The 13,918-nt window shown below is 35.5% G+C and overlaps 1 protein-coding gene across 1 annotated transcript in view; it reads left to right on the top strand.

Annotated features, from left to right (window-relative positions):
* Positions 1 to 13,918, top strand: part of LOC306869385 (pappalysin-1-like) — a gene marked incomplete at both ends in the record, with an annotated part of 148,383 nt that overhangs the window by 61,497 nt on the left and 72,968 nt on the right. Inside the window, 2 exons of the mRNA XM_079416147.1 lie at positions 2,180 to 2,308; positions 8,483 to 8,574. Of these exons, the coding sequence (XP_079272273.1) occupies positions 2,180 to 2,308; positions 8,483 to 8,574 (221 nt within the window). The remainder of the gene's footprint in view (positions 1 to 2,179; positions 2,309 to 8,482; positions 8,575 to 13,918) is intronic.

Here is a 13,918-nt window from a genome sequence, read left to right as displayed (position 1 = left end):
TTCTGAGGCCATCTTTTGTTTGCCGTAGGCTTTCTGTGCCAACTCTCGCAATTGCTGAGCATTCATTGTTCGTGGACATGCGAGAACGCCAAGATGGTGGCTTACGTCGGAGTGAAGGTTCCTTAGGAAGAGAGTTTAGTTCATCCTCCATGTCAGGTTCGTTGCGAGTTCCGAAGTATGCTCGTCGGCTGTAGTAAACTTGAGGAGGTTCGTGACATCCTTGTCTTGTCTCCAGGGCAGGCACTAGGCCTTGTTCGGACTCAGGGTCGGAGAACTCTTTAATGAGTGCTTCTCGAAGCAGTTGGTAGTCAGTTTTTGTGAGAGCAGGCTGCCTGTCCAGGAAGCTGCGAACTTCAGAACTGGATGTCGTTCAGAGTAAATAGAGTCTATCTTTGTCCTTAAGATAGTACATCAGTGTTACAAATACCACATGACTCATCGCATTTTTTGTAGCATAAACACCATCAAACCGATGCAAGCTTCGGATCTTCCAATGTTTCTCTATGGCTCTGAAACCTACAGATGTCAGAGTACCACTGCCCATGCAACTGATACTCGACTGCCATTGGCTCATCTGCGTTCGAAGGGGAGGGGCTTACCGATAGGTCAATTCTGACTTTTTATTCTCCATTCAGAGTTCTCCATAAGCTTTTTCGCAATTCTAAGTTTATATCTAAACATTTTATCTGTTAACTCAAAATCGCAAATTTAAAACTCGAAATTGTGAAATATAAACAATTCAGAGAAAAAATAAATCAGAATAGTAAGATATTATTAGTTTATAACTTTCATCTGTAAGATCTAGTGTAGATTGCAATTTGCATTTCTGAGTAGAAAAGTCTTAACTGAGATTTTTATTTTATTTTTTTCCTGGGAAACAAGCTTCCATAGAGATGCCTGCGAAAATGCCACAAAAAAATAAAATAAAATAAATAATAATAATAAAATTAATAAATAAAGGGGGCAAAACCCCCTACACAATTAAACTAATGAACTTTATTATGACCAGTTAAAGTTTGTTTATTGATTGATTGATTGATTTTTATTTTTAATATATACATAATCAGGGAAAAATATGGCTGTATCGCCAATAAAACATTTACAGCAACAACAAAACAAGTGTATTTATGAAGACAGAGAAAAGCACAATATTAAGGTTAACATACATCTTTAAAGTCGTCGTCATACAACATAAAAAAGTGCTTTTTTGTTGTTTAATGGATTAAATTAGAGAGATGTACACCATTTTTACTTATGGATAAAGAATTTTGCATACAAAATAAAGAAATTAACAACATATTCAAGAGAAACGTAAATGTAAGCAAGATATGTATTTTTGCAGTGTAGACAGCTTCAGTGATTATAAAATTGATTATAAAATTTTTCTGAAATTTATCTGAACTAAAGTCATGGACCACTTCAGTTACTGTTCTTTGCTTGATTTATTCCCATTTTGAATAATTATTTTGTTTTTCATGCTGCTTAAATAAACTATGATTTTCTAAAATGTGAAAAGCAGTATACTAATTCATAAATGGTTTGCTTGTTTTGGCTGCATAGCCTGCAAGAATGTTACAGGCCGTTTTCCGAAACATTAATCAACCTTAATAATCATTATTATAATATCAAGGGCGATATCCAACATTAATGATTATAATAATATTGCATTAAGTTCATATTAAGCTCATAACATTATGCAATTGTTGTATGTGTAGTTTACATGCCATGATTTAAGCAGTCTGTGTGAATAATCATGCAATATAAGATGCTGCTTCTGTGCTACATTTGCAGCGTATAGATGATTTGATTCGATTTGATTAAATTTTATTTGTCCATTCAGATTTTCACAAAGAAAATAATCTTTGATACTGGCCAGAAAATTACATACATCTATCAATCAGTACTACTGTATACATTCACTTGAATGCAAACACAAGTAATCAAACACAGAAATAAAAACACATATAAAGATGGGTTTTGTTAATGTTGATAAACTTTCATTGGGAACAGCCTGTAGTATTATTACTGATTTAATTAATTAAATATATACAAGTATTTGACATCAAAGAATCAATCACAGAGGGCAAACATTGCCTCTTAATGCAAAAGTACATGTATAAATTTCCACAAATATGTAATGTTTATTTTATTTTATTTTTTTTATGTTGTTTTTCCACAGGGACGTTGAGTATGGTGGGGTTTATACTTACCAGGTCCAAACAATCTCCAGTCGGAGTGTGAGTGAACCATCGCCTCCATTGACACACCGCCTCGGAGCTCCGTACTGTGGAGATGGACTCATCCAGAGGTGGGTTTGGATATGTTTCTTAACCAGGGGAAACTGGTTAAGAAAGTGGGTACTAGCTCACCCACTAGTGAGCCTCAGCAAACTTCCAAGGGGGCTATTTAAATTATTATAAAAGTAAAAATAAAATAAGGGCCTTCAAATATGTTGCAAATATGAGCCTTCGACAACTTTAAATTATTTCAATTAATGAAAATATGGTGAAAATATAATATTTATATTATTAATAATACATTTAAACAATCTAACTTAATTAAAAGGATAGTTCACCCAAAAATGGAAATTATGTCATTAATTACTCACTCTCCGCCGCACATTCATGAGAGTATCACAACATTCTGTGTGCAAAGAGAGGAATGCGCTCGCATTTGTTGTGGTACTGTTATGGAAGCGCATCAAATTCTGACATGGAAGAGAATAAATTATTGAATAAAGTCATAATTTTATGAATCTGCAAGAACACTTTTTGTGTGCATAGAAGACAAAAATAAAGTATAACTGATGTCACATGGACTATTTTAACAATGTCTTAACTATGTTTCTGGGCCTTGGATGTGGTAGTTGCATTGCTGTTTATGCAGGGTCAGAAAGCTCTATGTGTATATAAATATATAATCTATATATATATAATGTAAAATACCAAGCTTATAACATTATTTATGCTGTTATAATTTTGCATCGTAACTGCATTCCTGATACATTTCAGCTACATTAAACTGTGTGTAAATGCATCTAAATGTCACTGCAGCTGCTTCTATTTCTTCTGCAGTGGAAAGATCGGTTTTGTTAATACTGATTTAATTTGACTGGTAATAGCCCGATAGCGTTGTCTTATATTAAGTGACATTATTAATAAAATGTAAGAATCCGATATGAAAGATGACGCATGTGTTTAATATAGTTAGGGAAAAAGTTTAATAATTTTTTAGTATGTAGTGACTTTAGTCATATAAAACGTAATTACCCAAAAACAAAATTGTGGCCAGTGAAAATGCTGAGTGGCTAGTAATTTTGGAAAACCACTAGCCACAGTGGCTGGTGAGCAAAGAAAGTTAATGTCAAGCCCTGATCATTACATATACAGGGCCTTGTGAAAGAATTCATACCTCTTATTTTTTTCACGTTTTATGTTGCTGCCGTATGTTAAATTGCTTTACATTACTTTTTTCCACATCCATTTACACTCCATACACTATAATGGTAACGCAAAAAAACAAAAAAAACAAAAAAAAGGTTTTTAACATCTTTGCATTTTTTTTTTTTTTTTTTTTTTTTTTGTTAACAACTGTTTATTAAGTTTTATTTTGTGGAACAGTAGTACAAAACAAAAACCAGCTGTACAAATTTAAAACCCACGCCAACCCACCCCACCCCTTGGTAGACTCAAAAAAATAAATAAAATAATAATAACCACATTAATTAATATTAATAGATAAACAAATAACAATAAAATAATTTTTTACAAAGATTTTAGAAAAGAAGACACAACATTAAAAGCTGAATGCCATGAATTTACAGTTTTCACGTTAGATCCATGTATACGAGAAGTAGAGAGTTCCATTGAGATAATGTCCAACAAATACACAGTCCAGGTTCATCTGTCCATTGAGGAGGATCCCAACGTTTGACAAGCAATTGTTTTGCTGCTGTGAGAGCAGCTAACAGTATACAAATATGATAGGTCCTGTGAGAGCTGAGTCCAAAAAGGTGAGAGAGAGGGGCACTCCCAAAAAAAATCAAAAACGTGCCTAAAACTCCTTGGGAACAGAGATTACACTTAGGAGAAGATGACAGATTCATATAAAAAAACGTTTCATTGGAGTCAAGTAAACCCTATGCAGCAATTTCCAATGAATCATTTGGTGATTTGGGTTTTTAGAAGACAACTTAAACATACCCCATACCTGATCAGAAGATAAAACATGCACATCCTCATTAAGATCCTTACCCCGAACAGTTGTAATAGATAAAGGTTTGTATGAATGCTCAAGAAGAAAGAAATAGATGACTGAAGCAGAGGAGAGAGATTCCTCAGAAGGATTAGTTTGTGCAAAGGGTGAACAGGCAGTTGAGAGTTCCAAGGCACCCCATATGCCCGTAGGGCCGAGCTAATGCGCAAATACATAAAAAAAGAGGTGCCTGGCAGATTATATTGAGTTTTAAGATTCTGGAGGGATTTTAAACCCCTATCATCATAGATATCTCCCAGAGTGTTTACTTTATTATGAGCCCATTGCGGACAATGAAATGGAGTATTGCCTGACAAAAGGTTATTATTGTGGAAAATAGGCGAATGCCTATGCCATTTTGTAGCTAGTTGTGAACGTCTTTCAACATCCCTCCATGTGGAGAGGAGGTGGGTTACAATGGGACCAAACAGAGATTTACACTGCCTAAGCGGAACTCATGAAAAAACAAGATGCTTCAATTTATACGGATAAACAATAGATTCCTCAATTCCACCAGGATCAAACCAAACCGCTAAAGCGTGGAGGGAAAAGGCTTGAGCATACATTCTAAAATTAGGGAAAGAAAGACCTCCATGTAATCTACATCGTTGTAAGGAAGTCAGTTTAATACGAGGACGTTTCCCATTCCATATATACCGTGAAACACATGCATCTAGTTTATTTCAGTAGCCACACGGTGGAGCGAGAGGAATCATGGAAGAAAATAAATTAATACGTGGGAGAACATTCATTTTAATCACCGATATACAGGCCTGAAAAGAAGTAGGAAGACGAGACCAATTTTCCAAATCTGAGAATACTTTGGCTAGAATAGCATTATAGTATTTTGAGACGATTTCTGCAGGGAAGGAGAAACATCTATCCCCAAGTACTTAAAGTTTTGAACCAATGGAATAGATATAGAAAGGGACATGGAATCAATTTTAGAATTGAGGGGAAGTAAACATGACTGACTTCAATTAATTTTAAACCCTGAGAGAGATCCAAAATGGTCAAATATGTTCAACACGTGAGAAATAGACTGTGACGGCTTCTCCAAAAACATTAAGATATCATCAGCAAACAAAGAAATATGATAATGAGTGTTTTGGATATTTATGGGAGAAATAGTTTCAGATTTGCGGATCGCTTGATCTAAGGGTTCCAAAGATAGGGCAAATAACAGAGGAGAAAGTGGGCAACCCTGACGAGTACTTCAATGTATAAAGAATGGGATAGAGCGAACAGCACCTGTGAGAACAGTGGCTGCTGGATTGGCATACAGAACTTTTAACATATTTATGAAACTCGATCCCAGACTCAGATGCTGTTGAACCGCCCATAAATAGTTCCATTCTAGCTGATCGAAAGCTTTCATCGCATCTAGAGATAATACTGCGCAAGAGACAAACTATTATTTGAATTAATAATATGATATAACCTGCGTAAGTTATCCGAAGCTGAGCGAGATTTAATGAATCCTGTTTGGTCATGATGAACTAGCCTATTCATAAATTTCTCTAGATGACGAGATAGTACTTTAGCATATAATTTAACATCAGTCCCTATCAAAGAAAGTAGCTGGTAACTAACAGGAAGTCGGATCTTTATCTTTTTTTAACAAGAGAGAAATAACAGCTATTTTAATAGATGGGTGAAATGAACCTTGAGTAACTGAAAAATGTATCATATCTAACACGAGGGGGCCTAAATCCAACCAAAAAGTAGTATACAATTTGATTGGAATGCCATCTATGCCAGGGGATTTCCCCTTGTTCATAAATCAAGGTTGGACAGAAAAGATGCAAAAGAGTCAGGGTCACCATCAGCAGAAGAAGTATAGAGGTTAGAGTAAAAAGAGTGAAAGGCGATATTAATGTGTTTTGGGTCTGTCATAATGAGTCCAGATTAGGATTTCACTGCTGAAATATTAGGTTTATCTCTAGTCAGATTCTGGAGCTGTGATTCCAGTTCAAGTATCTTTTTGTGTCGGAAAGAGGCGTATGAAATTGAGTTATTCCTTATAAATCATTTAACTGCATTCCAAAGTATTCGAGGATCATCCACTGAACCTTGCTTAATTTCAATAAACTCAGCAAATTTATTTCTGAATTGACTGAAAAGATTTTCATCCTGTAACAATTTAGGGTTAAATCGGCATCTAGTGGCACGAAATGGCCGAGGGATCAAAAATAATCTGCACAGATTTCCATCATGATCCAACAGAGATAAGGAACAGATATCGGCATCACGAACAGCTGAAGATAAAGAAGTAGAAATTCAAATATAGTCAATTCGTGAATAGGATTTATGAGTAGCAGAAATGAAAGTGAAAGACTTAGCAGCAGGATTTAATAAATGCCAACTATCCACCAACGAGGATAAGGTTACACATTGCCGAAGTTTGTCAGAACACAAAGCTTGAGAGTGTGATTCCTTTGGTCCAGATCTATCTAGATATGGCAAATTAAATTTGGAAATGGGTTTCAAATGGGTTTGATTTGGAAAGGCACACACGTCTTAATAAAAGGTCCAACAGATGCTAATGCATATCAGATCAAAAACCAAGCCCTGGGGTCAAAAGAACAGTCTGTAGTGCTCAGAAACAGGTTTGTGTCAAGCCACACATCTGGGAAAGAGTTCAGAAAAAATATTTGCTTCATTGAAGGGTCACAGAAGCATGTAGACTCTGTTACCCTTAATGGAAGAAGTCTGAAACAACCAGGATTCTTCTTAGAGCTGGCCTCCTGGCCAAACTGAACAATTGATGGAGAAGGGCTTTGGTTAGTGTGGTGACGAAGAACCTGATGGTCACTCTATTTGAGCTCCATGATCATATGTGGAGATAGGAGAAATCTACAGAAGGACAAACATCACTGCAACACTCCACCGATATGAGTTTTATGGCGGTGTGGCAAGAGTCAATCCTCTCTTCAGGTAAGACACATGGAAACACACTTGGAATGTGCAAAAAAGCACCTAAAGGACCCTCAGACTCTGAGAAACAAGATTCTCTGGTCTGATGAACCTCAAGTCCAAACATCATGTTTGAAGGAAACCAGCTCTGCTCATCACCTGCAGATTACCATCCCAAAAGTAAAGTGTGCTGGTAGCAGTCTCATGCTGTGGGGCTGTTTTTCAGGGGCAGGGACTGAGGGACTCATCAGAATAGAAGAAAAGCTTAATGCACCAAAATATTGAGATAGCCTTAATGAAAACCTAGTCCAGAGCATTCAGAACCTCAGACTGGGCAGAAGGTTTACCTTCTAACAGGACATTGACCCTATGCACACAGCAAGAGTCAATTATAGACAACTCTGTGAATGTTCTTGAGTGGCCCAGCAAGATCCTGAGCTTGAACCAATGAAATATTCTGGAGAAACCTAAAAATGTGCATCTGCCCCATCCAACATGACAAAGCTTGAGAGGTGAAGAGGTGAGGTGAAGAATGGCAGATAATTGCCATATGCTGATGAGCAAAGCTTGTCTCATCAAACAAAAAAGACTTAAGACTGTAAATGTGCTTCAGCTAAATATTTAGTTAATGTATGTAATGTACTTTTTTCTGTTTTTTTTATTTGTAATTCATTTACAAAGTTGTGACAATTCTGTTTTTTCTTTGTCAATATGGTGTATGGAGTGTAGACTGATGTAGAAAAAACAAACAAACAAAAAACAACTAATTTAAAGCAGTCAGCAATGCAGGAACATAACAAAACGTGAAAAAAAAATTAATGGGTATTAATACTTTCACAAGGCACTGTATTTTATTAATATTACTAGCAATATTAATACTATTAATAAATAGAACAATTAACTCCATCAAGATGTAAACTTTAATCATGTTACTCTTTCCTCTCAACTATGGTTTTTATTGAAGAACATACAGTTAAAATTAATTGTGGTTAATTATTTTACCTATATTGACACTCCTAGAATCTTTTAAAATGTATTTTTGTTATAGTATTATTACATTATATAAGGGGCCTTTGAATATTGTGTTGAGTAGTGGGGGTCAAAAAGGTTGAGAGGTACTGATTTAGAGGATCATCAGATTAACCTTGAGGTTCATCTGTGCTGCCTCAACAAAACATTTTAAAGTTGTTAGAAAATATACTGCCATATCCACACTGCTGGCTTCAGATGTCCATGCTTTTAGCAACACAGATTCATATCCACCAGGGGAAATCATCATAATGCTTATTACATATGCATTGATTTATTTCAGGTCCCAGGGAGAGGAATGTGATGATATGAACACTATGAATGGAGACGGCTGCTCCGGCCACTGCAAGAAAGAGCTGTTTTTTAACTGTATTGGTAAGTGTGGAGAGAAAGCATAAGTGCATCAGCGGCTCATTACAGCCGTCATCTGTCATATGGCTACGACTGCATGTCAGAAAGTGTGGCACGCTTTTAAATGTAGTCACTGCTGTACATCAGCTTTGGTTGACGGTTTTGCGAGATGTGTTATTGTCTCACTCCGAAAAAAGCATCTTTGAGAGCAGCACTTTAGCTGAGCTCTTTTGTTCGCTCCCTCCAGAGCCAAAGCTATTTTTTTATCACTAGCATTATGGCATCCTTGTAAAACCTGTAACACATTTAATTCAGAACGAACACACTAACAAATTCATGAAGGATGTCTTGGCACCTTCTCCTGCTCTGTAGTATTAATAATACAATGCTTTCCGCTCTCCGTTTTTATAGTCAAAGCCTGAGGAAAGATTATGTCACTGAAAGACAGCGGTAGGACACTTTTGTTTACTGTTAGACACAAATGCAAAGACCCTCATAAGTCTAAAGTAGACACTTATACTGCTCATGATATAGACCAAATCCATGACACCTATTCAGTGTTCAGCAGATTGGCTTCAATCTAAGTAAAAAATAATTCTGAAAAATAATGCATCATGGTTTCCACAGAAATATGAAGCAGCACAACTGTTTTCAACACTGATAATAATCAGAAATGTTTTTTGAGCAGCAAATCAGAATGATTTCTGCAGGATCTTTTGACACTGAAGACTGGAGTAATGGATACTGAACATTTAGCTTTGATCACAGCAATAAATTACATTTGAAACAGCTTTAAAAAGTAATATTTCACAACATTACTCTTTTACTGAATTTTTTTGATCAAATAATTGCAGCCATGGTAAGCAGAAGAGACTTAGCACTATTAATTAATTAATTAATTCATTCATTTATTAATTCATTCAGAATATCAGACATTTAAACATTTTCTCTGAGAGTTTTTACTATTTGCTGAAGCAATCACATCTGTGTGGCAGCTTGACATTTTTGTTTTTATGTGGAACCATCAGGCACCATCATGAATGAAGCATTTGTCTTTCTGACTGTGCAACTGATTGTTTTTATAGCTGCACTCTGCTGAACCAAAAGATAGCATTTGGTTTTCCTTATCTCAATATAGTGTTATCTGTGTTAGCATTAGAATCAAGTTGCCCAGGGAAGGTACAATTGCTTGTATCGTCGTATCCGAAGAGTGTAACGGTGCCATGGGTACGGTGTGGTGCAGATGTGCGTATAAGTATAACTGTAGGTTGTGCAGAAGGCTATGTGAACGATAGTTGTGTGTTTATGTGTGTGTGTGTGTGTGTGTGAGTGTGTGTACTTGTCCCCCTCTGCAGCCCCTCGTTTCAACATCAGCAGAATTGAGCAGAGGGGAGCGCTAGAATTTATGCAGAGGCTCGAGCCAACTTGGCACGGCAAGCCTTCGTCCTCCTTGCTGGAACCCCTTACATTGAGAGACAGATAAAAAGACAGACAGAAAGAGAAGACAGCATGTGTCTCTTTATTACTAAACATTTGCTCATTATCACTATTTTTTGGCACTTTCAGCCTTATTCTGTATAGCAGTTAGTTTTTTTGTTTTATGCGTTCAACTAGCATGGCTTGGTAGTTGATTAAATTGATCCAAACACTTGACAATTAGGTTCCATTAGTTAACGTTGGTTAATGCATTACTAACAATGCATGAACTTACAATGAGCTATACATTTCTTACAGTATTTATTAGTCTTTGTTAAAAATATAACTGCTCATTGCTAGTTCATGTTAGCTCAGGTCCGTTAAAAATATTTTAAATATATTAAATATATAAAAAAGTTCCTTGCTTGCTTAGTTGTGTATTAATTGTTTGTTTGTGTGTTTATTGTTTTTTGGGTTTTGTATTTTGTATTAGTAACATTGTAAATACATGCTTTATAATTATTTTTGAATTGTTTAGGGACCAATTTTCACTTTTAACTAATTGCTTATTAACAAGCATATTTCTAGCATATTGGCTGTTTATAAGTACCTATAAAGCACAAATTAATGCCTTATTCTGCATGACCATATTTTAGATCCCTTTATCCTTAAACCAAATACATAAACTTAACAACTACCTTACTAACTATTAATGAGCAGCCAGTTAGGAGTTTATTGATTTAAAACTCATAGTTAAGAGTTGATGAGAATTTAAAGTGTGACGGAATTTTCAATGTTACATATTTGTGTTAACTAATATAGTTAACAAATTAACCTTATTGTCAAGTGTTAACATTACATTTTGTTTAAATGGATCCTTTTTAAAATGGTTCATTCCAGTAAATTTGCTAGTTGTGTCTTCCTTAGTGTATTATGCATTGATGTTCTAATTATTTTTAGGTGCACTACTAATATTCAGTTGTGTTAATATAAAATTCCAGAGAGACACACAAAAAGACAGAGTAGGAGTGAATGGAGAGACAATGTGGGAGAGAAAATGTGAAAGTGGGAGATTTGAGAATGAGAAATAGTGAGGAGAAAAAGTAAAGGGTAAAACATTTGAATGAAGAAAAGCAGCTCCATGGCCTGGAAAAATCATCCCAAATATCCCTGAACTCAACAGTGCTCCTGTCCCACGCATGGCCCTGGAAAAACCTGATGTGTCCGAAATCTGAAAAATGCTGCCTTTAGAGGTAGGAAGGCATCAAGGCACATCTGAAAGCAATGTTTGCGCAACATCCTGTCTGAAAAGATGCCTTCATCTGGCGGGATTCTGAAGGCAGCACAGATGTGTCTAGAGTCCAAAATTAACACCCGCAAAGCACCAAATTTGAGAAACTTCACTGAAATTGGTTGATAACTTTATTGGGACCTGCAGCATGGTTTGAAATGACATTTGAGAAGGACAATCTGACCTTCACTGATGTAAACTGTTCGAACGATACAGAGGAGACATTCAAGCCATTTGCAAAATAAAACATCTGTTGCGATTCTGTAGAACTCCATGTGGTGACACATATGTTGAATATTGCTCACATTAGGCCATCAAAGTGAACACTTAAGAAGAAGGATCACAATGTGTCTTCACAGATTTGAAGTGGATCCAGTTTCTCTCAGAAACAGAAACTGGCTCTTCTCTGATGTGATGCTGTGAGTATGACAGTGACCTGTGGTGTTTGTCCTCAGTATGCAAGGGAAAACTGCCTAATAAACCCATTGACATGGGGACAAAAGCATGTATACATGAATATACTGTGTATATATATATATATTTTTTTTTTTTGTGCAGAACTACTTCTTTCCGCCATGGATTCAAATCTCAGTTTGACAGTTAAACAGCTGAGCCCAAGCCTCCGTTACTAATTCCAAAACATCACTTTAGAACTAGTAACGAAGGAAGGAGTTACTTCATTGAAAGCTTATTTTATTGCTGTATTAAAAGATCACTGGATTATGTAGAGTATTATGAGAGCGAGATAGACTGAACAAGTGTGATTAACGTACCTGCATCTGATACAGCATTAATTTTTCAGAACGGTCTCATATTCACAATAAACATTAGTATGAATGTCCACTGAGGAAAGTGTTATCTTTGTCGTGCCGTTAATATCCTTTAATCTGTTAAGGGTGATTTCTGATGACAGCGCTGCTCAATGCGTTTGTTCGCTGTGTCAGTCTGTTGTTGAAACTAAAAATAACTTCAGTTTATAGCGTTTATTTTTCAGTGTAAAAGTCTTTACCGCTGACTCACTCATAAAAACAGTCTCTTGTCGCCATCTAATGGCAGAACAATGAAACTAAAATCACGGAACACACCGTTTCCCAATGCTAAACACTATTATTAATTACTACTATTATTTAAATAAAATAATATTTACATAAAATCAGGGCTTGAAAACCAAAAAAAAAAAAAAAATCAGTCTGTTCACTTCGAGCAGAATCGATATTTTAACGTTTCTGTTCCTGCGTTCCTCTGTATTATTACTGTTCTGAAACCGGTTAGAGTAGAAAAAATAACGGTTAATAACTATTATTATTAAAATTATTATTATTATTATTATTATTATCATAGGCAAAGACAATTAAAAAAATAATAATAAAGTACAGAGGTTTCTTTACACAAAAAGAAAAAGAAAGGGAAAAAAAATGGTAAGAAAGATGTTTAGTCACAGCCAATACAGCATCATCATTTCTAGTTTTGCTTCTAGTTTTTAAATGTAGGCTACTAAACAAAATAAAAAAATCTATTAATGCTTTAAAGACATTAAAGTATTTTTTAAAGATATTTAAAAATGTTTGCTGCATTGTTTAAAAAAAAAACGCTACTTGTATAAAATTGCGTTTTGAGTTGCATCGTATTTTATTAGGCTATTACATTGATGTAGGCTAAAATGCTGGTAAATCAAAATGTTTACAAACATTATAAACACAGTTATTAGTTTCTCTCCATAACAAATCCTTAAGGTTAGCCTATAAGCTATAAAAACGTCAATCCAAAAACAAATTAATTTAAGGTGAAACTGATGCCTATCTCTCTCATTCGGCACAAATCCAAATGTTTCAATATTCGCGATCGTATCTGGATGCTAAAATATTATTTAGGCTATTATAGGCTTTGTACTTTCATTGACATCATCCTTCACATTTGCTATATCAGCACAGTGAGGCGGTGGTCACGCTAAACGCAACAGATTGGACAACAGAGCACTGTAACTTTTTATACATTTCTTTAATTGTATTTTATTTTGATAATGAACAGGCTGCGGTGTTGTGCCCGTGAGGCACCGGCGCGATATGGCCACATCAACGCTGGTTGGTTATACAGATGCAAGACATCATTCAAAACTGTCAAGCTTTTGCAAAACAATAAAACTGTGAAATAAATAAAACTGTAAGGCTTTTGCAAAATAAAGAAAACTACTTTCTGCCATCTCGTTTTACTTTCCGGGAACTTTGGAACGCGTTACAATGAACCGTAGGCCTAACTCAGCACATTTTTTTTCTTTTGCTTTGTTTCGTTTCGTTAATGTGTGAATGATTTACATGAAATATATTTAGTGTATAGTCATATATTCCTTTTTATGTAAGACTATGGTTTTATTCTGTTTTCTCCGTTCACAGAAGCGCTGCAGGTGCGTAAGATCTGTTGAATCCATCTTACACTATCCTCGGATAAATTCTAAGGCCATTGCAATTTACCTATGAAGAGTTCACAGTGCGGCAAGGCATTTCACTCGTTAGATGCGTCAGCGTCATATTTGCATAGTGTACTACTTGAATTTCTGATTGGTTGACAGCTAATTTCAAATATTAACCGGTTAATGGCAATTATAAATTTTTGATTCTGTTCGGCACTAGAACATTTTATTTTGTTTCTGTTTCTGGTTCTGTT

This window comes from Barbus barbus (assembly GCF_936440315.1).
Source record: "Barbus barbus genome assembly, chromosome: 5".
NCBI classification, from domain to species: Eukaryota; Metazoa; Chordata; class Actinopteri; order Cypriniformes; family Cyprinidae; genus Barbus; species Barbus barbus.
This window is presented reverse-complemented; position numbering and strand designations above follow the sequence as displayed.